This window comes from Paroedura picta, chromosome 2 (assembly GCF_049243985.1).
Source record: "Paroedura picta isolate Pp20150507F chromosome 2, Ppicta_v3.0, whole genome shotgun sequence".
Classification (NCBI taxonomy): domain Eukaryota; kingdom Metazoa; phylum Chordata; class Lepidosauria; order Squamata; family Gekkonidae; genus Paroedura; species Paroedura picta.
The window spans coordinates 85,146,783-85,174,566 of NC_135370.1; the positions used below are offsets into that span (position 1 = coordinate 85,146,783).

General features: G+C 42.9%; 1 protein-coding gene across 7 annotated transcripts in view; it reads left to right on the plus strand.

The window, feature by feature from the left end:
• LOC143829878 (tetraspanin-4) overlaps positions 1-27,784 on the plus strand; it is a 724,382-nt gene that overhangs the window by 42,186 nt on the left and 654,412 nt on the right. Inside the window, exon 2 of one of the 7 annotated variants that reach the window (XM_077321421.1) lies at positions 27,281-27,415. The exons of the other annotated variants lie outside the window; for them this stretch is intronic. Coding sequence (XP_077177536.1) covers positions 27,397-27,415 — 19 coding nt within the window. The 5' untranslated portion in view covers positions 27,281-27,396. The remainder of the gene's footprint in view (positions 1-27,280; positions 27,416-27,784) is intronic. 7 annotated transcript variants of the gene reach the window in all.

Here is a 27,784-nt window from a genome sequence, read left to right on the forward strand (position 1 = left end):
GAGAAGGGGTGGGAGCAGTGGTGTCCCGTATAGCAGTGGTCCCCAACCTGCGGGCCGCGGCCCGGCGCCGGGCCGCAAAGGCCATGGCGCCGGGCCGCGGCTCCCTCTCCCCGCCCCCCCCGCAGTAAAAAACTTCCCAGGCCGCAATCTTGCAGCCCGGGAAGCTTCTTACTGCGGGAGGGCGGGGAGAGGGAATCAGATCCGCGGGCGCGGCTCGCGGGTGCGGCCCGATCCGCGGGCGCGGCTCGCGGGTGCGGCCCGATCAGCGGGTGCGGCCCGAAGCGTGGGTGTGGCCCGCGCGGGCGCGGCCCGATGCCCTGCCGGTCCCCAGCCTAATAAAGGTTGGGGACCACTGCCGTATAGGACCCGGCCGTGGAGACACGGCCGGCACCCTGGGTGTGCTCGATCCCCTTCTAACCTCCGTCCCATCCCCAGGAATGTGAGGGTGGAGGCTAAGGTAAAGGGTCCAACATTGGTCTTGTGCAACGCAAGGTCGATTAAGAACAAGGCCTCGACTCTGCAACACTTCATCGCGGAGTCGAAGGCGGACCTTGCTTGCGTGACCGAGACCTGGGTGAGGGCAGGCGAGTCAGCGGCCCTGAAAGAACTAGCCCCACCAGGATACTCGGTACTTCACCAATCTCGGACCCACAAGAGGGGAGGAGGGGTGGCAATTGTGGTCCAGGAGGTCCTCACCTGCAGGGCTCTCCCAGCGCCGGAAATCAGTGGAGTGGAGTGTGTCGGTATTGGATGGGACTCGGTCGAGAGTGTGGCTATCTGGTTGGTATACCGTCTACCCAACGCGCTGCCAGATGTCCTGCCCCACCTGCTGGAGGCGGCGGCTGCCTGGGCGTTGCAGTACTCCAGGCTTCTGATCCTGGGCGACTTCAACGTCCATGCGGACGCGCCCCCTTCAGTCCATGGCGGAGACCTGGTGTCATCCATGGAGACACTGGGGCTTTCATAATTTGTTGCCGGGCCCACCCATCACGCCGGCCACACACTCGACTTGATTTTCAGTGCTGGGATAGAGGTGGATCAAGATACAGCTCTAGCTGTGCCGTGGTCAGATCACTATGCCCTGAGGGCCTGGCTCAGGATATATTCAGGATATATTCAACATATTCACTCTTGGCGCCTCTCATTAAGACGTTCCATAGTAGGCAGAGAATTAAATTTATACTCCTGGTGCCAGAGCAGGAAGGCATAATCAGCATAAGTTTTCTGCAATTCCTGGGTATGTGCTTTGTCTGCTACCTTAGGCTGTCTGCTAGAAGGACACTTGCAGTTGCTATAAGAGGAGTAAAGAAGTAATCATAGAATCATAGAGTTGGAAGGGGCCACACAGGCCATTTAGTCCAACCCCCTGCTCAACGCAGGATTAGCCCTAAGCATCCTAAAGCATCCAAGAAAAGTGTGCATCCAACCTTTGCTTGAAGACTGCCAGGGAGGGGGAGCTCACCACCTCCTTACACACAGTGCCCCTTTTCTTACTTGAAGGATGAGTGGCTTAAGGATTTTCTTTACTGGGATAATCCATTGGCCAGTTGTGATGGTCTGTTAGTGTTATAGAGATGCTTCAGGGAAATGAGTCAGAGAATTGGTGATCCTAAGATTGCATGAAACAGAGTAAAAATAAATAAGGCTATAAATAACTCTTTGCTTACCTTTTTCACTCTGGGATTTCATCCAGTGTTGACATTCCATGTGGAGACAGTTTGGACAGCATTATTTATAAATGTCCTGCTGAGTTCTCTAGGTCAACTGAAAGCTGTGGAATGGGTTGACTTTAAAGAGGGCACTGTGTCTTTCTTTTTAGAGCAATGCATGGAGCTTTTTAAGGTTGACTGCTAAGACTGTGAGGATATTGCTGCTGCCTTGGCTTAATTAGATAAGGAAAACAGCAGAAATACCATGACCATTTCCACATGGAGGGCTAAAATGCAATTGGCCTCCTGCTTGCAAATACAAGATGGTAAACCTCACATTTGCAGTCCTCCTCACGGGGAGACCCCTTCACCATTTTCCCTCTGCTTTGTTGTGACTTTTTCCTCCCCAACAAGGCTATAAGGGAAAACAAAATGAATTTCTCCCCTCACTCCTTGGCTTGCCAATCACAGCAACCCACCAATCACAGCACAAATGTTTTCTTGTGGACTAAAATTTTCTTCCTTCCCCGAGCCTCGAAATTATATATTTTTTAAAAAGGCACTTCTGTGTTGCTATGCAGTAATGCCACAACACAGATGCAAAAAAAAAAAAAAAAAAACCCTAACACTTTCGTGTTGCTATAGAGAAACAACAGAATGATACAGCAATCTTACCCCTTTTTGGGATTCATGGTGTTTTGGACTTTATGTCTGGGTGGATTTGTGAGAGGCTGGACATGGTAACTGGAGCTCAAAGACTGCTGTGTGAACAGTGGGCTTAAAAACAAAGCGCATAGATACCTGTATGATCAGAAAAAGCTGCTTAATCACGCCCCCCCTTTTCCCATCTATTCTCCACCTCCAGAAAACACAAATGGGACTGTGTTTTGCCTGCCTGATCCCAAAAAGATGGTGGACACTTTGCAGAAGATTTTATTTTACTTTGACAATGTAGCTTTGTGGTCATGCTGCAATGTGGACCATGCCATTAAAAAAAAAATTACTCAGAGCAGGAAATGGAGAGGGGAGGGTGGGTGTGAGGGTGGGACAACACTACAGAGACTATTGCACCTTTACCTCTCCATACAGGCTTGCCTCTGGTTGCTCACAGATGTGTTGTAAATCTGGGCAAAACTCGATCCAGCCCCTGGTCAGCCTTGGGATGCAGGCAATGTCATGTGGAGGCGGCTCTAAAACCCACCAGCAACCAGGGTCAGATTTCTTATGTGGAAACGGTCCATATGACTGCTGGCTTTCTTGTAGCATTTGTCTTGTTATGAAACTTTGATCAGAAAAGGAAGGACCCTAAAATTATAAGCTTGGTCTTACTTGGAGCTGCCCAGTTCAACTTTAATGCTGAATGTGTGATCTGATTTAACAACAGGGTTGTAGGCTGAACTCATCAACAGCATCATAAAACTTTCAATGTGTGGCTTAAAAATAAAGGTATATTTGGGTGAAACTAAGATGGTGCATTATAACACCCTAACCATTGCTTGCACTATTTTGGGTTGCGTAGTACTGTAAAATTCACATGCGGTCTGATGGCATTTGCGGGAAATTCATGATCTTGTAAAGGCTATATAAAGCAGTAACTTTGCATTACTCCGGTTTCCTGAGGTTAACAGTGACTCCCAGAGGCAAGGGATGCAGGGATGTCTAGGTGGTAACATCTGGAAGCAGTATTCCAAGGAATCTGGTATTTTTGAGATATAGTTTCTTGTTGGCTTGCCAGCCTTCACTTTTTGTTTCCATTTACAAATTTCAAGCTGTCTAGATGATGAACTGATGCATATTCACGTGCGATAGGTGGGATTTTAAATAGAATTTTGAAACTTGATTGTTTAGTGACAACAAAGCTCTTCATTCCTTTTTTTAGAGGCACTGGCAGGTTTTGAAAGAGCTTATTTTCTAAGAAAGCCCCTGGCTTGATTGGTGGATTTCAGAAGAACTGATTGGTTGGTGCTGAGTTTTCCTGCAAATCATGCTTTAAAACTATTGCTACTTTGGCTCCTTTGAACCTCATGTAGGTGCTAGGAGGGACATTACATCCATCTGAGAAGCTGCTCTGTAGTTTGTAGCTGAACACTTGAGATGTTTTAGCCACAACTGTGTCTAAGATTTGTTTCTAAAGAATAGCATTGTAAGAGTTGCTAGCCATCAAATTTCTCCAAACTAATTATCATGGGTATTCTAGCTGAAATCTACCTGATTGGCTTTGCCCAAAGATTAGGAAGCTTTGAAACTCACTCTCTTAACTCAAAATGCAGAAATAGAACCCTATTTTGAAATAACAAATTTTTTATTGTGGACTGTGTCCCCCCTCCCCCCTTAAATAAATCAATTGGGTGCCAAGACTCAAGAATAAGTTTTAGCCTTGGAGCTGCTTCAGCAGTTGTGGGCTAAGCAAGGATTTTGGGGCAGATGGGAAGTTATATGCAACCACTGGCCAACCAGACCCAGCTCTGTCTACTCAACATGCTTTCCTAACCCTGCTCATTTAAAGTCCTTTAACTGAACTTGTTGAAGATAAGTCTTTGGAGGTATGTTGCTACATGCTGTACCACTAATCTGTGCCTCTTTTGGGGTAAAACCACATTAGAATTATTTATTTATTTAGATTTCTATACAGCCCTTCCATATGGCTCTGGGCGGTTCACATTAAACGTTGTAGAATGGTTACATAGAATATTATAACAATGAAATAAATAACAATCATAGCATAACATAAACTGACAAGCAGAACAGTATTTTGATAGAACAATAACAATGACAATCCCTGGGCAGGTCAAATTGTTCAGCCATGGAAGGGCATCTGAGGGTGGGGGAGGGACCAGCAGATGTTTTGAGTTGGTTGGCCTAACGCAAATGCCTGGTGGAGGAGTTCCCTTTTGCAGGCCCCATGGAACTGTGGAAGTTCAGGCAGGGCCCTGATCTCTTCAGGGATCGCATTCCACCAGATGGGGGCCAGGACTGAAAAGGCTCTGGCCCTTGTTGAGATCCAACATGCTTCCTTGGGGCTAGGGATCCACAGCCAGTTGGAAGTGGTGGAGTGTAAGGCTCTTTTGGGGGTATAGGCACGGAGGCAGTCTCTCAGATACACTGGCCCAGTCCACGTATAGCCTTGAAGGTGATTACCAGAACCTTAAGATTAATCTGGAATTCAACTGGGAGCCAGCCCAGTTGTTGAATGTGATATGGAACCCACGTATAAACTGCTTCTGTAGTGTTAAGTATGGCAGGGCCTCCTGCCTCACAGACTGGCATACTGTCTTTTACAACCAATGGCACCCCTTAATAGTCTAAGCTTAAACCAAAGCCATGACACTGCTAAAGTCTGCCAAGCCAGGCCAGGCCAGACCCCCATCTTAGAAATCCTGCGCTCTGCCTTAGGTTCAGAATGTCAGCCCCTGCCTGATCCAAGTGCCTTTAGGCTCAAATCATGCTCTCCATCTTACCCCCCCCCTAATTGTATTGTTGATTAAGTGGACTGGCTCCATCCTGTTTGCCCAGGGGCTCCTAGGCAAAACCTCCTTGTCTTGCAACATATTCACTCTTGGCCCCTCTGCAAGGGAAAATCTCTTCCCCAAATCCTAGCTGCTAGACCCATTGAGAAATGATGGCTCTCTTTCTTAGACACATTAACACCTTTAAGCACATCTCTGGACCTGACCAAGGCATTGTCCAGCATCCTGATCCATGGGAAATTCCATCATGTGCTCACCTGAGTCTTGTCACGTAGCCCCCTCCCCAAAACCCCATATAAACCGTGGCTTCAGACAACCACCCTGAGTGCTTTCCAACTCGGGACCTATTGGAACCTCCCACGCTGGTTCCTCTGACTCTCCATTCTTCGGACAGGTAAATATACCAAGCCTTTTCTTCCACCCTTCTTTCTCTTCTCTATACAACTGTTTGTAGCTATATTTTTGTGCTTTTATTTTTTTTGTAATAAAGCTTATACTTATTGTTTTACCACTTACCAACGTGTCTGCCTTGAGTTCCTATGGGTGAAATCAACCTCGTTGACACAGGCAATGATCCTCTAACACTAGTTACCCAACCTCTTGCATAATTTGGCTAATCTCCCCACTGCTTAACACATGGTTTAGGCATGTGTGAGTGCAATTCAGGTAACAGTAGCTTCTCAGTATGACCGTATGCTTTTGGGACAAGAATGATCATGTAGCATGCATTAGTATTTGTGTACAGGCTGTCTTCTATTTCCTGCCCAATGTTGTTCCTATATCATACCTAACATATGGAATGGGTCCTCAACAACTTAAGGAGCAAGAGTTTAAATCTTTTTTGCTTCAGTTCTGCCTAGGGAGTCTGTGGTGTTCATGGTTTGATTTCAATAAGCAAAACCTATTATAAGTAAAAAATAAAAAGTAAAATGTAAAATAAAAAACAGGGTGCCTGTTGTGGGGAGAGGAAAGGGAAGGTGATTGTAAGCCATTTTGAGACTCCTGGTAGAGAAAAGCAGCATATAAGAACCAACTAATCTTCTCTTCTTATTTGAGCCCAACTGCATTCTTGTACTAGCCAAAGATTACGCTGTTTGGAAAACAAGAAACTTCCCAGTTAAAAAAGCTCACAAACAGACTTTAAAAATAATTCAGTTCTTGGCTATTGAAGAGTGTGGCTATTGAAGAAGTTGAATAGCATTACAAATTAGCCATCAAATTACTAGCCCTTAGAATTTTTTGCTGCCACCTTGGGAGCCTGTGTGATGTATTAGTGACTAGGATCTGTGGAACCTGCGTTGAAGCTCTTATTCTGCTACACCCCTGCTGGATGTCCTGGGGCCAATTGTAGTCTCTCAGCCTAACATACCTTCGAAGAATACTGTGAAGATAAAAGGGGGCAAAGAGAACTTTGTACTCTGCCCTGAACTCTTTGTACTAGGTGGAAAGGAAGGGGAAGGGAATGCTCCTGCAGTGGGAAACCTTTGGACCCAGAGGGAAAAAACATGTTCCGTGTGCCAGTGGGGCTGGGAAGAAAGTGTGGTGGAACGAGGGTTGCTCACCTCTAGGTGGGGGCCTCAAGATGCCCCAGAATTATAATTGATCACTAGATTATAGAGATTGATCACTAGATTGATAGAGATTTTTTTTCCTGAAGAAAATAGTTGTGTTGGAGGGTGAATTCTATGGCAATACACTCTGATGAGACTCCACCTTGAAATCTACTACAAGAGTTGGCAACTGTAGATGGAATTGGATGTAGTTTATTGATCTTCATCTTGATAACAAAAAGAAGCACAACATAGATTCTTTCAACTCAAATGATAGTTCCTGCTCTATCTTCCAAACCAGCATTTCAAATTCTAGGTTAATTCTGGTTTGGAGAGAACATGTTATTCTCTAATTTGACCGAAATGACGAATGATTGTTTGCTGTGCATGAGGAATGCCAGTTACTGAGCTACATAGGAAGGATGCAAGAAGAAATGCCCAAGGATCCCCTAGGTCAAGGGTCTCCATTGTGGTGCCCGTGGGCACCTTCCTGGATCCCACCATGTATTCTTACAAAGTGGGTAGGGCCAGTTGCTGTTGGCCATTGGAGATTTTATTGGCTGTGCAGATTTTCTTTTATTAAAAATGCTTACTTTGGCAGCAGCTGCCAGCACAGTGCAAGGATTTTCAGATAAGCTGCTGCAGCCATCTTGTGACTGGCTCTGCCTTTCCCCCCAGTCATTTTGTGGCTGTACCCACCATGCTATGTCAGAATTTCAGAGTTGTCCACAAGCTCAAAAAGGTTGGGACCCCTACCACAGTTGAAGAGGGATGTAGACAAGCTGGAGCATGTCCAGATGAGAGCAACAAAGGTGGAAAGGGGTTTGGAGACCAAGACCTATGAGGAAAGGCTGGGAGAGCTTGGTCTGTTTAGCCTGGAGAGGAGACGACTGAGAGGGGATTTGATAACCATCTTCAAGTATTTAAAAGGGTGCCATATAGAGAATGGAGCAGAATTGTTCTCTCTTGCCCTGGAGGGATGGACCAGAACCAATGAGATGAAATTAATGCAAAAGAAATTCTGTCTAAACGCCCAGAAGAAGTAACTAACAGAGCGGTTTCTCAGTGGAATAGGGTTCCTCGGGAGGTGGGGGGTTCTCCACCTTTGTAAATTTTTAAACAGGCTGGATAGCCATCTGATGGAGAGGCTGATTCTGTGAAGATTCAAGGGGGGCAGGTTACAGTGGATGAGCAATAGGGTTGTGAGTGTCCTGCATAGTGCAGGGGTTGGACTAGATGACCCATGAGGTCTCTTCCAACTCTATGGCTGTATGTTTCTATACCCTGGGCTCATTCATGTTAATGACAAGTGATAATAGCTTGGTATGTCTGAATCATGCCTACTGCTAGTTGGGAATGCAAATCTCTTAACCAGCCAGTACATTTTTATAAGAATAGAAGCAAAACCAAACCTATCTCATCTTTGCAGTATGAGGTAAACCTGTATCTCTGAGCGACCCTCTGAACAAAACCAGTTATAATGGCTGCATTTCTGAAATCAATTACTTACAACAGTGAAACATCTAGTACTGAGCAACAAGCAGCCACAAAAATATATTTATCAGTTTTTCTGGCTCATGCACGAGGCTTGTGTCATCACAAATGAATGCTTGTCCCTCTATGACAATGACAGGCGTGAAACATCCATCACAGATCAAACACTGCAGAGAGAGCTTTCTCATTAGCCATGTCTGAATTTCTTCAATGGAGGTAGTTTGTGTATTGGGTTTCAAGCTGTTGAGCAATGAGGTGTTGAATGGTGTTTGTTCACCTATGAAGCAACTCTCAGTTTCCATCAAGGGCATGCTGTCATTTACATTTTAACATATCAGTGCATCTGAGTAGGCCATACATTTTGCGGAGGGACGAACTATGGAGAGGCATGAATTTGGCATTTCAATTCAAACGGAAATCTTTGTTATTTCACACTATAGTTACTAAAGTAAAATCAGTGAAAGTACAGTAGTGGGCTGTGTGCACTGTGAATCCCTCTGCACAGGAGATCTCCTAGGTCCCTTGTATTGTTTTTATCATTAAATTAAGACTTTAAATATACTGTTGACCCATGAAGCATGATTTTTGTAGGATTTTATTTACTTTTAGAACTCTCTGTTTCTCTAGTCTTAACATTTGTAGGGGTTTATTTGTTACTTTTTAGATGCTTTCTGTATGAGATTATATACAAAACAACTAAAAGTGAGTATTGGCATAAATCACCTGTGAAGAGGTACGTACTGAATGAAGATTGTGAGATTATGATATCTGTGGATTCTGCATCCATATGGAACAGTGCAGAAGTCTCATCCTGGAGCTACTGTCTTCTTGCATCTTTTGTATTCCTGAACAAAAAGATAAGATTTGAGGTGAACCTGTTCCCCTTGAGGCTTACTAAAGGAAGTAGGGTCACTTAGCATTTTCCTCTTGCATCAAACCACCTGCTCTTAGTGCTTCTATAAAAGCAATGTTATAAGATTTTATATGAATAGAATCATAGAGTTGGAAGGGGTCATACAGGCCATCTAGTCCAACCCCCTGCTCAATTCAGGATCAGCCCAAAGCATATGGTGCTCCACAGAATCATTACTTGCTATCCTATTAAATATCAGGAACTGAGAAGCACAAAGGCAAGCAAATTTCCCACTTCCACATCATCCAGGAATGGCTGTACCTTAAAGCACAGGTATTTGTAACAATGTCCCCGACTTGGATGCTTTCCACATTCTCTTTCAATATATGATTTATTCCTGGTTTGAAAAAAATATTCCCCGCCTTTCATCAGCTTAACAAGGCTTCCAGTCACAGCCATAAGGTCAGACCAAAATAGGTTTGGGTACTGCTTGTTTTCTTTCAGGTTGCCCACCATGGTGTTTGATGATAGAGGGCACCATTGCAGAATGAAATTAATGGAGGTAGACCATAGTTTAACATGACTAGTTCTTTTGGAGAAGTAGTAATAATAATAAATAATATAATCCCCAAATAATAATAATCTATTCTATTAATTGCCTGGGAAACAACTTGGGTCTTTTAGCTATGGTAAGGTTCCTTTGCAGAAAGGCCCTTAAAAAGAGAAACATCATGAGATCAAAAGCCACTGGGCTTTGTGAACTGCCATTAGAAGACAATCCCATAACACTGGGCAGCCATTTAAAAAGCCTGAGAGCGAACAGAGGCAGAACGTGCTATGTAGAGTTGGGATAGGGATTGCTGTGAGTACTGCAGTTGGTGCCTGGGTTGTCTTTATTTTTGCTGACAAGTCAAAGCTGGTGATTTCAAAGCAAGAAATGTTCAGAGGTGGTTTGCCATTGCCTGCCTCTGTGTCAGTATTCTTTGTTGGTCTCCCTTCCAAATGCTGACGTGGGTCAACCCCGCTTAGCTTCTGAGATCTGATGAGTTCAGGTTGATGCTTATTATTTATTTATATCCTCTTCTCCCTAATGGGGATCTAGGGCAGCTTATAACTTCTTTCTCTTCTCTTCCACCTTACCCTCTTGACAGAACCCTTGTGAGTAGGTGAAGCTGACGGTCACTTGGTGAGCTTCCATGGCAGAGCCAGGGATTCAAACTTAGTCAGGTGTTCTAAGTACTACATCTTGTTGGGTGTCTTATTGCAGAGAGTAACTATTTTCCAGACATGCAGTTTGTGAATGACTTTAAAAATTCAAACCAGCATCTTGAAATGAACCTGGATGTGAATAGGTAACCAATGCAGCTGCTTCAAAATTAGTCATCTGTGCAAATGGTCTCTCTGATCCTTAAGACAAAGTGCTACCTAGTTGAAACTTCTGAGTTGGCTTCAAGGACAACTCCATGGAGGGCACACACAGTAGCACAGTCTAGATGGTAGGAACATGGCTCAGAGGGGTGAAGTCAGCAGGAAGTAGAAGGGAGGATGATTTGCAAATTAAATGAAGATGAATGAAAGCACTCCTAGTAATAGCCCCAGTTTGATTTTTGCATCGCTAAGGTTGGTCTGTCCTCTTTATGCGATCTGCTAAAGTAATTTGACTGCATCTGTGATCAGCAAGCTGGTCCTCTCCAGAATGTCAGCTGTCACAACCAGCATCACCCCCATCTTACATTATGGAAATATAAACAACTTTTTAAGGCAGCAGGGCTTATATTATATGGTTTAGCTGCTAGATTGTAGCCAGTATCTTAGCAGTGTTGGTGCTGTTCTTCAGCACTCTCCTGGCTTTCTGCAAACTATGCAAAACTGAATTATTCAGGGGGGGGGGGGCTTTATACACAGCAAATAGGGCTGTACTATAATGAAATGGTTCAGAAAGATGCTAGGATAAAGGGATATCAACTATATGTGCCACTCTGTCCTGCCTGTTGTTGTAAATATGATATAATTTTTGCATTTTCATGTGTCACGTTTAAATGCTTATGCTTTGTTTTCAGATTTCTGCAGTACAAATCTGATCGCATTACCAAAAATATTTGCTTTACATTGTGGATTCCACCTTGAATCTCAGCAAGAAAGGTGGACTATAAATAATATAAATAAAGAGACATTAAAATAAATAAAGAAAGAAACACTACATCTTCATGGGTCAATGACAAAATCCTGTTACATTCTTATCAAAGTCCTCTAAAAAAAAACTCACGCCTTTGCTTGTTATGCTGCTGTTTTATGGCTGGACTATTTTTAATGCTCTTTTAATGATGTTGATTTTAATAGGTGCCTGTTTTTTTCATACAGTTATGAGGACAGTTAAGGACCACTCAGTGGCTGATTTTTTTTTGGGGGGGGCACAACTTTATCATTTCAGTTTGTTGCAAACTGGCCTGCAGGTTCATATTTATGAATGGATGGAGAGGATATCAATGATGGGAATAGATAAAATATTGACCTATCCTATTAGGATTGTTGTTTCCTGAGCCCTCAAATTGGAGCCAGGAGAAGCTGTAACTTGTCGAAAATCGCAGAGATGCTGTCTGGAGTTCTTTTCCCCTCCACCCCCAGCGCATGGCTGGCTGCTCTATAGTAACCGCAACAGTAATTCAGCAGTGCTGCTGCTGTGCCTTGATTAAGTGAGGCACTTTCTGACTTGCATGGCAGCAGTTAAACTGCACAACAAAGCACATGTCTGTGTCTCTCCTTCCAGCCGCACTTAGCAGAGGCGGCATTTGCTTGCCCTCCGTAGCATCATTTGGCTTTAAAAAACAGCAGTAGCCTTGCTGGACACGGAAGTCCATTTTTCATCACCCTGGCAGGTCCTTGACAATTTTCTCCATTTTTCCTTTTCTCCTACAAAACTGCAAGGTGGATTAAAAGGCTCTTTCTGGAAAGGCTGCATCACACTGTGACGATTTCAAGCTTGTCCTCTTCTTTCTGTCTCCCTGACAGTTCGCCTTGAAACTCTTAGCTTGTTGGGCTCAGCTGGGGCTGGAGATTTTTTAAAAGTGGCTTTCAAGGCTTTTCAGGTTCTGCCATTGGCTGATAAAAAGCTTGGTGGAAAGAGTTGTCTTTAGAGCCTCTTGCAGTGGGATACCCACACTGGGGCTTGGGCTCTCAGGTGGTGCGTCATCAAATTAGAAATTTATCTTTCCAATCATTCTTGCCTTCTCAAGAAAAGCTACTAGGGTAATAACACAAGCTCTCTTTTGTTTCACAGTAAATTGGGCTTTTATTGTTGTTTTTGAGGGTCTGATTGTACTTTACAGATGACTCAAACATTCTGCATGGATGGTGATGAGACTGTGCTACCTTGAACATGCTCATGGAGGGTTGTGGTATCCTCTCCCCATTTACATTCATCTGTAGCCTCTCCCCATGTGCCCCCCTTCCCATGTCAAAATCTTCTTTCACATGCAAAGATTGTTTGGGAGAAGGCAAGGGTAGAATAAGCCTTCTCCCTGACTTGTTATCGTGCATGAACTTTGTAATATTGTATATTTTCATTTTTTACTCCAGATCAGTTATGGGTTCAAAGACTATGCCCCACCCAGGTTTTTTGCATCCTTCCATCTCTAATATTCCCACCCTATATCAAATATTTTACATTTCTTTGCTACTATAGAGCAGTTGTGTTTGCATGCTCTATAGTAGCAAAGAACAGCCCCTTCTGCAGTCCTACTTGTGAGATAAAAGTAAGTTACCTTATTTGGACCGGCTTTACCATTGTGATTTGAAAAAGATTGTCTCCCTGACCTACATGCTACTGGAATACCCTTATTACAACTCTTACCATGTTATGGATTGCCCCTATTTTAACTAAACTACCTCCTAATGTAAGAGCCTCTTGTGGCGCAGAGTGGTAAGGCAGCTGTCTGAAAGCTTTGCCCATAAGGCTGGGAGTTCAATCCCAGCAGCCGGCTCAAGGTTGACTCAGCCTTCCATCCTTCCGAGGTTGGTAAAATGAGTACCCAGCTTGCTGGGGGGTAAACGGTAATGACTGGGGAAGGCACTGGCAAACCACCCCGTATTGAGTCTGCCATGAAAACGCTAGAGGGTGTCACCCCAAGGGTCAGATATGACTCGGTGCTTGCACAGGGGATACCTTTACCTTTACCTTTACCTCCTAATGTAATAAGTTCTCTATCTGTTGGTGGATTGAGATCTACTCTGGCAGTGACCAAGTGTCTGTCCACCATGTTTTCCTTAAAGAAATACTCTTTATTCGAAGAGTTTAAAATGGAAAAAGAAAATATATTTTCATTTTCTGCCTGTTCAGTGACATCCACAACCCTGGACTTGTTCACAGTTGAAGCCCGGTAAGTTACAGCCCTGCTACATGGCTCATATGATACAATGGAACATATGAGTGCAAGGATTTTCAAGTTCTACTCATTGGGTAATAACCTCTTTTTGGGAGCTACTTACCCCTGAATGCCTAATGCTAAAATCCATGTTCAGCCCTAATTTCTCAGTGCATGATGGAGGACTGAGCGGAGGGATAGGCCCCTCACTTCATGCTGGTGGATGAGGTGACCATCTCATTCCTGAGTTTTCTCTTTTGATTTGGCAAATGAATGGGATCACTGGATACCACGGTTAGAGACCTGATCCTTTGTGCTATGAGTGAAATGTGGGCATATGATGATGGACTTGGCTCTGCTGATTATGAGCACAAGGGAGTTGAGTTCATAGCTATGGATTTCCATTTTATTCTAACAAAACAGTTATGGGACTAACCCAATGATTAATTAAAAAAAACAAATAAACCTATTCAACAAGTGCTAAAGATAAGCTTTTGCTGCCTGTGGAGATTGGTCATGTTGTATTCATGTTGTTACTTTCAATGAAATTGCGAAGGGAACATTAGAAGTAGCTCGCTCTTTGATCCTTTTCCCTCTTAGTTTATCAGCCATGCTTGGCTATTGTAAAGTCATGCCTTCTTGAGAAAACCACCTTTTCCCCAGGAAAATGTTTTAATTCCTTACAGGAGCAATAGTTATAGGCTGCATTGTAGAGCACAACATTTTGACTCAACTAATCTACCAAGAAAAAGGTGGATGGTGTTATCTTCACTGCTTCTAGCTCTGGATTAACCATTAAGCAAAAATAACCATGTGCTTAAGGCACCAAGGGAATCCCCATTCTGCTTATATTGCTTCCTGATATTTAGTGTTATTTTTTAAAGTTTATATTTAAAGTAGGGACTAGCCTGGAGGAAAACTGAATTTTTAAACTCTTATTTCACCTCCAGCACTTATTAAGTCCAAATGTCTAGTCAGTTAAGCAGTGTAAGGGCCGAGGGGCACCATTGTTTGACTCTTCTTAGGGCATCAGTTAATCTGGCCCTGACTTCTTCAGTGGTAGAAGCAAGTTTTTCCCCCCTTCCTACTTAGAGGTCCAGTTTTGGTGCTTCAACCACATGTAATAGAAATGTACGCTATGATCAGGCATGGTTGCCAGTTTGTGTAAATGGGTAATCATGCATATTTTCCATGCATGTACAGCTTTGTTATGTACAAACAGAATCCCACATTTTGAGGGAAAAGGTTCCAAAGATTTTATGCATGTGGCGAATGCATGCATTACTTCATTCGCACTGCATGTGTTGGGATGAATGAGCAAGACCCGTGCTTCTGTTACATGTACTCAGAGTGCTGTAGTTTTAGGACTGAAAAGGGATCAGGTGGTGACCTTAGACTGCAACTGAAAATGAAAAGAGGGAGGAAATAAACGTAACCCAAACATAATTTAATGAAGTACCTTAAGGTTATAAAAGAATTAAATGTATATGACCAATAATAAAAAGATAAACGTAAAGGTATCCCCTGTGCAAGCACCAAGTCATGTCTGACCCTTGGGGTGATGCCCTCAATACGGGTTGGTTTGTCAGTGCCTTCCCCAGTCATTACCGTTTACCCCCCAGCAAGCTGGGTACTCATTTTACCGACCTCGGAAGGAAGGAAGGCTGAGTCGACCTTGAGCCGGCTGCTGGGATTGAACTCCCAGCCTAATGGGCAGAGCTTCAGAGTGCATGTCTGCTGCCTCACCACTCTGCGCCACAAGAGGCTCTTGCATGACCAATAATACTATTAGTCAAATTTAAAATTAATAAATATTAACTGATGTACAAAAATATTATGTATTTATTTCACAGTAAATTAAAAACAAATATTGACCCCCACAGTATACTCAGTTATCATTTATAATGTTCAATGACAACAAAAATGACAAATATTGACCTTGACCAGATGTGTTTTGGCCCAATTGGACTTCCTTGGTGGTCAAACTAATAACATTATAACATGGTTCCCAACTTTATAATGTAATAAATATTTATCATAAACTGACTAAGATGAAGATTTCATGATAATTATTGTCTATGGCAAAAAGCAAAGGTATAAGTAAAAGCCTTGTTTGGGGGAGTTAATAGGCATGGTCCAGTACATGTTCCTATAGCACTGATTCAATTCTGTGCCTTTCTTGCTTGGTCAGAAAAACACAGGGAAGTTAAGAGCCAATACCAATTTATCTTTTATCTTTGTCTTAGACATTATCGTTGCCTTTTGCCTTAGATATTAATTGTCAGAAAAACTTCATCTTGGTCAATTTATGATAAATGTTTGAGCTAAGATTTCACCTATCATCCTTATGGGATTTCCCCAATATTTGGAGGATCTTATGGTGCAGATTGACTCTTATATCCTGCAGCTCATAGCAGCATAACAACTCATAGTATGATGATGATCCAAGTCTTCTAAATAATATGTCAGAATAATGATGCTGTGAAGCTTGCATATAAAATTGTTTTCAATTGGTGCCCTGAATGCAGTAGAATGCAGTTGGTGCTCTATTTAGCAGTAGAAAATCCCACTCAGCACCCTTCTCTTGCAGGGTGTAAAGGCATGGGAGCAGGGTTAGCTGGCTGCCCATGGGAAGGAAACCTGTAAGCATGAACAGGAAGGGGCAGCACAGAAGGATGCCATATATAAAGCACCATGATGCTACCCACCAGTAGTGTTGGCTCCTCTTACTCCATGCCCATTTACAATGGACATTGTATTCTGCAAGCATAATTGCATGGCTCTGGTGGCTAGTGGCTTCTTTTCAAGTATGTGAAGGAGAACAAGAATCCATTGAATTCACCACTTTATGCCATGCTCTGCTAACCGTTTTGGGATTTATTTTGGGTGTCTGAGTGGGAGAATATGATTGCTCTGTGTTTAGCTATTATAATAAGCAGTGTGTGTGTATTTTCCTTTATTTAGCTTGTATTCTTAATAAATTTCTGCGTATTAATGAGTTGATGAATGTGAAACACTTTAATTGTACGTATTGTGCTGTTTTTAAAAGCAATTTAAAGCCATTTAAAGATATTTTCAACAGGAATTTTTATCTTTGTTACTTACCTATTCCAGTAATATGTGTTAGTAGTATTGCAGCGGTCCTATGAAGTAGGCCAAGGGTCCCCAGAGCGGTGCCATGGCTGCCATGGTGATTGCCAACACCTTTCCTGGTGCTTGTCAAGGGTTTTTAGGAAGTGGGTGGGATCTAGTAGGGCTTTTGCCCAACAGGGTTTCTGATTAGTTATTGGAGATTTGATTGTCTGTGCAGATTTTCAAAATGTTGTTTTGGCAGCAGCTACCACCATAGCACAAAGATTTATACTGTGTCACTAAAGTGGTAATCATTTTGTGGCTGGCTGTCCTTCCTGTGGCAGCCATTTTTGGCCACCATTTTGTTGCTGTGCCCACCATGCCGTGTCAGAATTCCAAATATGCTTGCAACCTCAGAAAGGGTGGGGACCCCTAAAATAGGCAATTGTAGAACAAGAGATGCTTTTAGAAATTGTCCGTCTTCATTTTTTGTTACAGTATTGATGATGTCCCCTGCCTCAGGAACATTTTATTAAAAGTAGGTTACATTTTTCTTTAATAAACATCTTGGCTTGCCTAAGGCTGCTCATGAGCTATAATTCTGAGCAGGAATTTCAAACATGGCTTTCCCCGGTCAAGCTCAAACATTCCAAGATTTTACTGCCCCAGTTTGCTTTAGGCTGAGGCTTAAGCTACATGAGATGGCTGCTGTTTGGTTAGCTCTGGTACCATTCCAGTCACTTATGTGGAAGGGGGGAGCTCAGATTTTTACAGCAAAAGTGGACTGTGGACAGGGTAGTTGTGATTTTTTTAAATGGTGCTTTTGTGTATTTATTTTTAAAGCAGAACAAGAAAAAAGAATTCTGTCATGTTATTTCCATGTAGCATGATGCCTCTTATTGGATTTGGTTGTTCTAAAAATAATAAAAGCCCATGATCATGAATGCCACAGATGTCATTGGGAGTTGTATGTATTCATGATCTATTCCACTTAGTTTGAAAGAGATGGCAAAGTCCCAGCTTTATCCTGAAGTTTCACTGGTCTATTAATTCATTTTGTTCTGTCCTAAATTGTAAGCTAATTGAGTGTTTGGAAATTCATTGAATTGACAGCCCTTGGGATGCACGGATTCCAGTTCCACAGTACAGGATTAGTATGGGTTGGAGCCATTCAGACTCTCCAGAGTATCTCTTCTAAAGTGTTTGGAAATGAACACAAGTTTTGTTTGCAATGCTGCCAGGTCTTGCTTTCTTGTACTCTGGTTTTGAATTATGAATTCAAAGTAGGACTGTGAGAAATTCCTTTTAAAGAAGAAAAGGCAAGGTGTGGGGGCTCCTGGGCCTAGCACATTTCCTTCTACTGGCATGGACCATCCAGCTTGCCATCATGAAAAAGAACAATGGGACTCTACTGTACACAGACAAGAAATGCTGGGGGTTTCTAATTCCAGCAAACGTGCAGATGGACTATGTTTGAATAAGTTGATTTGGGGTTCTGATGTTTCTTCATATACAGCCGACATCACTAGATCTCTTCTGTATTAGCTGGGTTTAAAGGGTCTGTTCTCCTTTACCCAGTCCCAGGATAACCAAAGTATTTTTTTCCTCTTACTATCCTGACATTTCCAAGAAGGTCTTATTTATCAGTTCCATTTGGGTCAAGTCCTTCTTCACTGCCTTTAGAACAGGAGGCTCCCAGGCAGTCTCAATCCAAGCCCTGGTTATAGGTGAAACAGCACCAGCTGCTCTCAGATTATTTTCTAAGCACTTAGGAGTCTGAAAGCATCACAAAGACCTTGACCATTGTTGCTGAAGTGATCTTTCTGTACAGTGAAGGCAACATGCAGCCATCCCTTGACTGGTGTTGTGCAAGCAGATTTGGTGGTGAAGGATGGTTTTGTCCCTTCTCAGAGAGCAACTGTGAGATGGTCTGGTGAGCAGCTCTAAGCTCCCCCTCTATAAGTTGCCAGTGTTTAAATGAAGCCTTTCCATTTAAGTTTCGATGGTGACTGTTTCGACAAAGGAAAGTAGTTCCAAAGAGAGAGTTAATGTCATACCGGAGGCAAGAGTAAAGAAAATATTCTTTGTTCTAAATGAGCTCCTGAGTAAATCTGTCTTCTCTAATGTATGCAGAGGAAAGTAAATATCTTTTGTTGTAAATGAACTCTGCAGAAATTCGGTTTCCTAATAATGCATTGCATTCAAAGGCTACTTCGATAAATGACAAAGGCTTGTTTTGATTTAACCCCACTGAATGAATGCACTGGTGGCAGTTCATCTTCTTGAGACTGGCCGTTCTCGGCAAGGAATGAAGATTTCCCCCTCCAATTCTTTTAGAGATGGTACACGCATTGTGGATGCTGCACTTTGGCTAATCTAAGTGATTATGCTAGGTAGCTGTCACCCCATAAGCTAATAGCAGTCTATTACACCAGGCTGATCTACATGTTATCATTAATGGCCAAAAATTAAAAAGTATAGAGAATCCTGTACAGTCCATGTGGTTTGATGCTTCACATGGTAAGGACTCACAATTGGGGGATATCTAATCACAGCATGGATTGACAGAGAAGAACACATTTATAACCACCGTTGTGTGTAAGATACTCACTTGGAAAGCTATGCGTAGTTGAGAGTCTGGGAAATTGACCTATTTGGGCATGTGGCCAAGCTGTGACCTGACAGAGGTCTCTAGTACCGCAGCTGCACACATGTAGCTTTACTTGTCTGTCAGATTGAGATATTGTGGCATCATGTGTGGCCAAGGCTTTTTAAGGATTATTAGGTCTTAATCTCCCATCAGCTTTGTGTGAGACCACAGATGGAAGAACTCTCCTGGTTTTTGACTCATTAGTCAAGAGCTTAATGAGCTCAAGTTCATCTAGTATGTTCAGCCATGATTCTCTTAACTCCAAAAATTAAACTGGACCCTTGGTTTTGGTTTTCTCTTTTTTGCTTCAAATGCTTTGATTCTCAGTTCCATTTTCACAAAGGATAGCTGGTATCGCTAAATGGGGTTAACTAGATGGGTCTCTCTTGCCTAGTCTCAAGCCAAATCAACATATTTTATTCCTTTTAGTTTATTTTAAAACTCCCACACTCAGTGATGCCAAATTGTAGCCTGAATCTCTTTAGGTACCAGACACATTTCTTTTTAAAAGTAACTCCCCCCCTATGTCTCTCCTCTTGTCTCATGAGTTTCTTATTTTACAAGGTAATACTAACAAAGATAGGCCTTTCTAAGTCCACTGACTTCAATGGATTTAGGTGGGTACAGCTTTGCTTAGTGTTGCATTTACAGTTTCTTACTGTCTTTACTTCCAAAAAGGAATACAGATAGGTGTATATTGTGTGCTTGACTGAATATTTTCTTCTTATTACAAGATGAATAGCCATAGCCAGCACCAGCAATTGATGGTTATTTCCCACAGTCCAGATGCACGCATTTACTTGGAATGGGACCAGGCCACAGTGCAAGTGACAACACTGAGTTTTAATAGGCCTCTGAAACTGATCTGGAAAAGGCCCTTGGGCAACAGGTCTCCCTTGAAAGTGAAGTAGGGAAGACTTGATGCAGGGTAATGGGAAGTGCATGAACTTCAGGGGCATGCTCCCAGTTAGCAGAGGCCAGCTAGAAACAATATATGATAACTGTGAACTTCTGAGATCTGTGTGCAACTGTGAGCAATTCCCTATATGAGACCATGTCTCAATGGTAGAGTCTCTGTTTTGCAAAAGCAGCCCCCCAAATCTCTTGCTAAATGGGTCAGAAAGACATCTAGCTGAGACCCTGGAGAACTGCTGCCAGTGGACTTCATGTGTTCATGTGTGTAATCTGAGTTGTGAATGGCTTTTAGAAGTTGGTTGGAGTTGCTGTTAATTCAGGCAGACTGGGTGTGCTACTGATAAACTATGATATTTGATATTTCCTATATAGAGCTAGGATTTCTGTCAGTAACTTTTCTCCGTTATATTTCTTTCCTGACTCCTGTGTATCATGGAACTCGAGGCTACATATGGTTCCCAGGAGCTCTTCCATACAAGCATTGATTGGGCTCTTATCTGCTTAGTAAGAACATGTGGTGAGACCATTTCAAGATTACTTCATAAACCTCTAGATCTGTGCTCTTCCTCCATAAAGGAGCTGTGGGCATAAACATTCCTTTAACTTATTTCAGGAAGACTACCACACTTGCTAAAAAGTTAAAGACCGGTAACTCAACTGTTTCCATTACCCTCCCTTGGAGAAAGGCAGGATTTTTATATGGAAACTTAAACTATTCAATAAAAACAAAAACAAATATTGTTATCAATGCAGTAACCAGCTAATAGAGAAATTACAAAGAATTTCTATCTCCTCTTGATATTTGTCCATGTTTCTCCTGGGGTCACTTTTAACATTGTTGTGGTCTTAATTCAAGTCCAAAAGAAAGGAAAAAATGTAGCTGATGACTCAACTTTTAAAAAGAAAGATTCCTTTTCCACTGCAATTTTTCATTTCTATAGCCCAGAATCACCATTCCTTTAGCTATGGACCCTATTAAGAAAGCCCCAGTTCTGCATTAGAATAAATGAAACTTTCCTATACCTGCTCATCTTTCCAAATTTGTGTTCCCAATCTTTTAAAAAATTGGAAATGTTTGACAAGGCCTGGAAGACTGGAATGCCAGCAGGCTTGCCTGACGGAGAGCAGGTGATTACACAGGAAGGACCATTGGTGGGTACTAGTGACCTACACCATGACCCTTCTTAGCACTTCTGTGGCTTTCCAGATTTCACAGGTCCACATGTTTTCAAAATTTGTTCTGTAATCCTGAAAGGGCTCTCTTTTTCAAAATGGAGATGACGAATCTAAAACTGCTCAGTTTGGTAATCTGCCCTGCTCCTACTGGTGGCTTGCATGGTGGTACTGTGGATACCCCAGCTGTGTCCAAGACCTTGCACTGTTGCTTTCTACACAGGAAGGGAAGAAGCCAGGAATAGTTGCAGCTTCTCAGCATTCAGGAAGCAAATTGGCACAGATGTTGCTTCTCCCTTAAGGGTGACAAAAGAGGTGTATAGCCTGTCATACTGACACGGCAGTGGAGGTGATGTAGTATGGCTTAGGGAATATGTGCATGCTAGTGGAAGCATGAAGATGCATAGTGCTGGCTGAGTCATTAAAACAGTGGGTTACTGCTTGTTCTTATACTTTGGTTCTTGCTGCTGCTGCTGGATATGGTTTGATTAAATCTGGTCAAGGAAACATATCCAGAGAGAGGACTGATCCTATGCATGAGCAACCTTGCAGATAATCTTTAGTAGATATGATGTTGTTGTTGGTTCATTTGATTCTGATGTGTTTGGAGTTGATAGTGATTTGGCCCCAACTTCATTTCTCATATGCCACCAATAACAGTGACTGATATTTTACTGGGATTAAGGCTGTTTCCATGCAGCAGATATTCTCCACAGTCATTTGTTGCTGGTGGAAGTGGAAAGGGATGTGTTGTCAACAGAGTTCTGTGCTTGGGAATGTTCTGTGCACTTCCCACTGTGTTTTTTCTGACTTCTCCCTTCTGCATGGTCATCATGGTTGTGGTGGCGACATGCTTCCCCTTGTGTTTGCTATGTTCTTTACTATGCTTTACAGCAGGGGTAGTCAACCTGTGGTCCTCCAGATGTCCATGGACTACAATTCCCATGAGCCCTTGCCAGCAAATGCTGGCAGGGGATCATGGGAATTGTAGTCCATGGACATCTGGAGGACCACAGGTTGACTACCCATGTTTTACAGCACTATAGTAGTTCTACTAAGATTTAAATTTGATAAGTGGCAGTAGTTGTAGTGCTATAGCGATTACCATTTTTACAGTGTTCTATAATGATGCACCAGGAAAAATGATGGCAAACTCATTTCCAACATAAGTGTGTCTTTTGAAAGGCCAGAAAATGCTCCCCAATCTTTTCAGGTGGCATGCTGATGTGGCTGGACTGCATTCTCCCAAACAATTTTAGAATAAAGCTGTATCGAGGACATGGACAATCTCAAAACAGGACAATTACAGCATGAAATCTTGAGAAAGCCATAAAAGTGCTCTTGAGAAAAATACCAATGTGCAGGCAGCCTCAGAAGCAGGCATTAGCAGTTTTTTTAATCGCAAAGCTGATCTGGAAATAATTCCTTTTGTGGCCTGCTTTCCTTCTTCCTCTCACTTGTCTAAATGCTCAGGATCAGAGTAAAGAGATGTTGGTACCTAACAACGCCAAGCAAGGCTTTTTTTCTGTTGCAGCATGTTTTCTTTCTTCAACCTTAATCGCCAGTAGCACTTGTTTTCCTCTGCTCTGGCTCTTCTACCTTCCAATAGGTATTGCCCATCTCTCTCTCTATTAGATACTAACGATGGGGCATAGCTAGCTGTGCCTTGTCTGGAAGGTCACGCTTTTTATGGGCAATGAGGAAAAAGAGACTGACCACACAAGAGCTACATTGATGTCTTTGTGTGGTAGTTTCCCCAGGCAGGCAAGATCCTGAGCATCTCAACAACTGAACACATCATGTGCAACTGACTGAGGAGATTACTACTGAAAAGTTTAAAAACCACATGCCACCAGTACATGTAATTCTGGAAGTTGTGCTGCCGACAGAAATATTACCTTCAGCCACAATGGAATGCCAACTTTTATGCCAGAAATTAAGGCTGGAGGGTATGAAGGAGACCTGGGCAAGATAAGGAAAGTTTCTGCATTTGCCGCCCATCATGGTATTCAAATCAGAGTTGGGGTTAAAAAATACATGAAATTTCTGTGTAAAACTCAGATATCTTCTTTGAGGGAAATTAAGCCTGGCGCCTTGTAGAGATGTGGAGAGTTATTGGAAAAGGTATTTAATTTTGTACTTTTTGATCCGCTAGTTATGAATTGGGACAAGGAATTAAATGAGACATTAATACTCTACCTCCTGACCTGTTGCTATCCTCTCACTCTGTTCAGTCCCCCCCCCCCCCCCCGAAATCTTCCTTCGTACTGCCCACATTTTCTGCAAAGGCATGAATTCTAGAAGCTTTTTAGAAATGACTGAGGTTCTCCAGGTACCAAACTCTCTGTTTGTACATCATAATTCCAGAATGTACACCACCCTGACTTGCCCCCGTGACTTCAACAAGACCATCCGTGCTTGATGAGTGGCGGTTTGCCGCTGCCCATTCTTGTTTTCTGGTTTAATATCCGTGTTCTGGTTCATAACTAGCATTGTGGTTTGAATAGCTGGTAAATCTCAGAACTGGCCTCTACAAAGAATGTGATTGTTTGTGATGGACCATGACCACTGGCTTGCCAGGTCCTTACTCTCTGGCTTCCATGGAACCATTTTTCTACACTGACAATTCAGTTCTATGATAAATTCAACTGGAAATTCATTGCTATATTGGGCTTTCACTAAAATATGCTTAGTCATAGAATTTTCACAGAAACATGAACAAATTAAGAATATTTTGGCAAGGCTTAATGCTCTAATTGGAAAGCCAAATAGATCCTGCTTTGGAGGCTTTACTCACATAGCATAGAACTAGGAGTCCATTCAGCATGAATAACAATATAGCTACATGCTCTGTAATGTGGTGAATTTGAAGCTTGGCTGTACTGGGATTTGACCCTATATTGGGGAAGTAATACAACACAAAATGTTTCCTCCATAGGCTACATCCTTGTGTGTGGTATTTGCTCCTCTTTGCTTGTGGATGATTGACTAGTTTGGAATCCCACCTATGTGAGTATTGCTACGGGCAAGGCTAAATTATGATACCAGCAGTGACATAGGTGGAGGTGTGATCTTGTTGCTGGTGGTCCCATTTTGACTGCCTAACCATCAAGTTGTTGGGATATTGCAAGGATGCAGGTGTTGTTGATTCAGCTGAATCCTATTCTGGAAGAAATGGCAGCTCAATGGCACGGTCTGAGGTTAAAACAGCGTTAGTTACAGGAGTGACTGTTGAAAAACAGGTTGATTCTCACTGGCTCTGGAATCTAAAAATACAATGGGATGAGATTTGTGAGTTAGTTTTTTGGCTTGTTTATATAATTAAAAGCCATGAGACAGCCATGAGACAGCTAGTTTGGGTAATTGGCACTGGGACAGAGGATCCACATGCCATTTCTTTGATAGAATCATCTCCTCCCTTCAAGCTGCTATCAGCCTTATTGGAAGGGGGAAAAGAACAAATAGTATGGAGGAGGGATATCTATCTGAAGAATTGTACCCTCTCTGCCAGTGTTCTGGTCCAGATTCCCTCCCTCACTCCAGCTGCTTGAAGTAAAATTCAAAATGTCAGGAGACCTGATCATGGATTTCTCACATATCATCTAATGTTACCTTAAGAGATACTTCATAATGGTCATAAAAAAGAGAAGCTGCAGTTCAATAAGAAATTCTGGAACAAAAGTAATTGTATCCGGGAATATCTAGAACCAGCAGAAGCTAACATTTCCATGCTATATAGAAAAACTAGTTTTTTATATATCACTTTTCACCAAAGTGTCTTGCAAACACCTTTCTCTTCCCATCCTCAACAGACATCCTGTGAGGTAGCTGGGACTGAGAGAGCTGTAAGAGAACAGGTCTGCAAGAACAGCCCTAATAGAACTGTGACTAGCCCAAAGTCACCCAGCTGGCTGCATGTAGAAGAATGGGGAATCAAATCCAGTTCTCCAGATTAGAGTCTGCCACTCTTAACCACTACACCACCCTGGCTGGAAAACATGGGGCAGGGAAGATACAGAAATGCATGATCAATTGATTAACATGCAGGGATGCCCTGATCTCAGGGGGGGGGGATTCTTTCCTGGGAAATGAAGCAGTCAGCTCCTCAGATTATAGGCTGAGATTGGTTTCTTTTATAGAGACATATGGGCAGGATACAGATGGCTATTTCACCATTAGTCAGGAAGGGCAAGATAAATGGCTATTTGGGTAGCCTGAGTTTTGGGATGCACATCCTAATTTGATTGGAGAAAAGGCACACATGAAACCCATTCCCAAGTTCCTGATAGGTTAAAGTGAAACTGACCCAGCTGGGACAGGGAAGGTTAAAACACAGGGTTCCAGACCCCCTGCCAGAAGTGGGCGAGCCCAGAGTCAGGGAACAAAGGGAGTGAAGTTGGTCTTGCTTCGCCTCTGCTTCCAAAGCTCCCTGGTCTTGTGTCCATTTCATGAAAGGGAATGGTTGCCTTGGAGGATAGACTCGTCTATGGCATTATATCTCTCCCCAAACCCTCCCCTCCCCAAAATCACCAGGCATTTCCTGGGCCAAAGCTGGCACCCCTAGCAAGAGAGGTGGAAGTAAATGGGGCAGGCCCTTTCACACATGCATGCAGATGCCGCACTGCCTCTCAGCTAAAGGCTGTGAGAAAGGAGGCAGTGAGAAAACATTATGTATGATTAATATGGGGTCCGTGGGGTCGCGATGGGTTGGACACGACTTCGCACCTAACAACAACAACAATATAAAAATAATTTTAAAACTGGTGATGCAGACAGATTGACCTACATTTGGGACTGAAATGTCACTTTGCCAATAGAGAGGACAGTAGCAAGGGCTATAGCTGCTCATTAGGAAGAAGTCTTGAGGAGCAGGCCTATTCAGAAATGAAGGCCAACAGGCTGAACTATATGGAATATCTATGACTTAATGGCACATTTTCCATTGGCATGATCAGATGCTCTCCTTCTGGCCAATTGCTATATGAACCAGCCTGCCCCACCCTCCATAATGTAGGTGGAATTTGCTATGCTGCATCTTGTAAGATTTTAACTTTTATTTCCAGCCCTCTCTAAATACAGTAGCTGCCCTTTTTGCTTTCCTTTTCATCCTAATAGCTCTTCAGCCACAGAAGGCGAGCTGTGAACAAAAGATAAATAATCTTTTCTGTTTACTTCTTCCTTTGAGCCTCAGGTCTGTCCCTGAGCACATGGCTTTGCTCTTGGACACCTTTGAACTACACTGACTTGTAGTACTGCTCTTGGACTCAGCGTAGGATAGCCAGGTCCCCCCAGCCCTGGTAGGGGATGGGGGGGGGCAGTAAAGTTGCCATATCCAGGTTGGGAACCTCCTGGAGCTCTGGGAACGGAGCCTGGGGATAGCAGGGAGCTCAGTTATGGAGCCAATACCCAGGTGGGATCTGGGGATCCCCTGGTTTTTACAACTCATTTCCAAGTGAAGGAAGTAATAAGATGATGTTTCTGGTGGACCATAAATGCCATCCCTGCTCAGTCAGGAACAGTCAAGAACAATGCTGACCTTGGTCTCTCTTCCTGACTTTAACTAGCCCTGTTTCCTGCTATGTTTTAGGACAGCCCTTTTCAGCCTTTTGACTGTAGAGGAGCTCCTGACATTTTTCAGGCTTTGAGGAACCCCAGGAGTGGTATCAACTTGGCCATGACTCCCTGGCAGCTGCCCCCCCCCCAAGTGGCATGAGACATCACACCCACATTAACAGGCAGACTCTGGGAGGACTGAGGGGAGGAGAGACAGGAGGCCATTTAAGGTGGGAGTAGGCTGCAGGGTCCACCCTCTCCCAGGTACAGAAACCATAAGAGAACTCACACTTGGAGGGAGGAGGGGAACAATGGAAGTGGCCAGTTCCCTAGCTTGTGGCCTAGTCCATTAAGGCAGGAGGAAAAGGCTGCAAAACCCCTCCAGAACTCCCATGGACCCTGGTTGGGAATCCCTGCTTTAGGAAGTTCTTATAACAATAGATACTGTGAGAGCCAGGTTTGAGTGCCTTGTTCTCTGAACTGAAGAAGCATTACAGGTACCTGGTTCAATGTTTTCATTCTTGTTCTTTAAATTATTTACAGTAAGGACGCACACTTAAGGTCAGAACAACCTCTTATCTTAGAGAAGATTTCCAAGTGTTTTGCATCTGGAGAACTACCAAAGTCAAGCATTTTGAAGAGAAGATAACTCCAGTTAAATGATACTTGACCACAAGAGTAAGTGTAGTAAAGCGAAATGATGTCAATCAAACAAATGTCTTGAAAGAAGTACTATTTTTCACTGTATCCCAAAAGCTCTGCAAAGCATTCATAGAGTTTATAACTGTTAAAAGGAAAAAAAGAAAAAGTTCATTGCTTAAAAAAAAAAAAAAAACTTCCTCCCTCTCTCCTGACAATTTTACCCCTTGGGTCTGGCTTATGGAAAGATTAGACTTCTTAGCATATTGGGGTAGTGATACAGGTATGGAAAAGCAAGAGAATATAGTTTGCTCCTTGTTCACTAGAGGCTTATTTCAGACCCGTCTTTGACTTTTAAATATTTATAAGAAGAGTTGGTTCTTATATGCCACTTTTCTCTACCCAAAG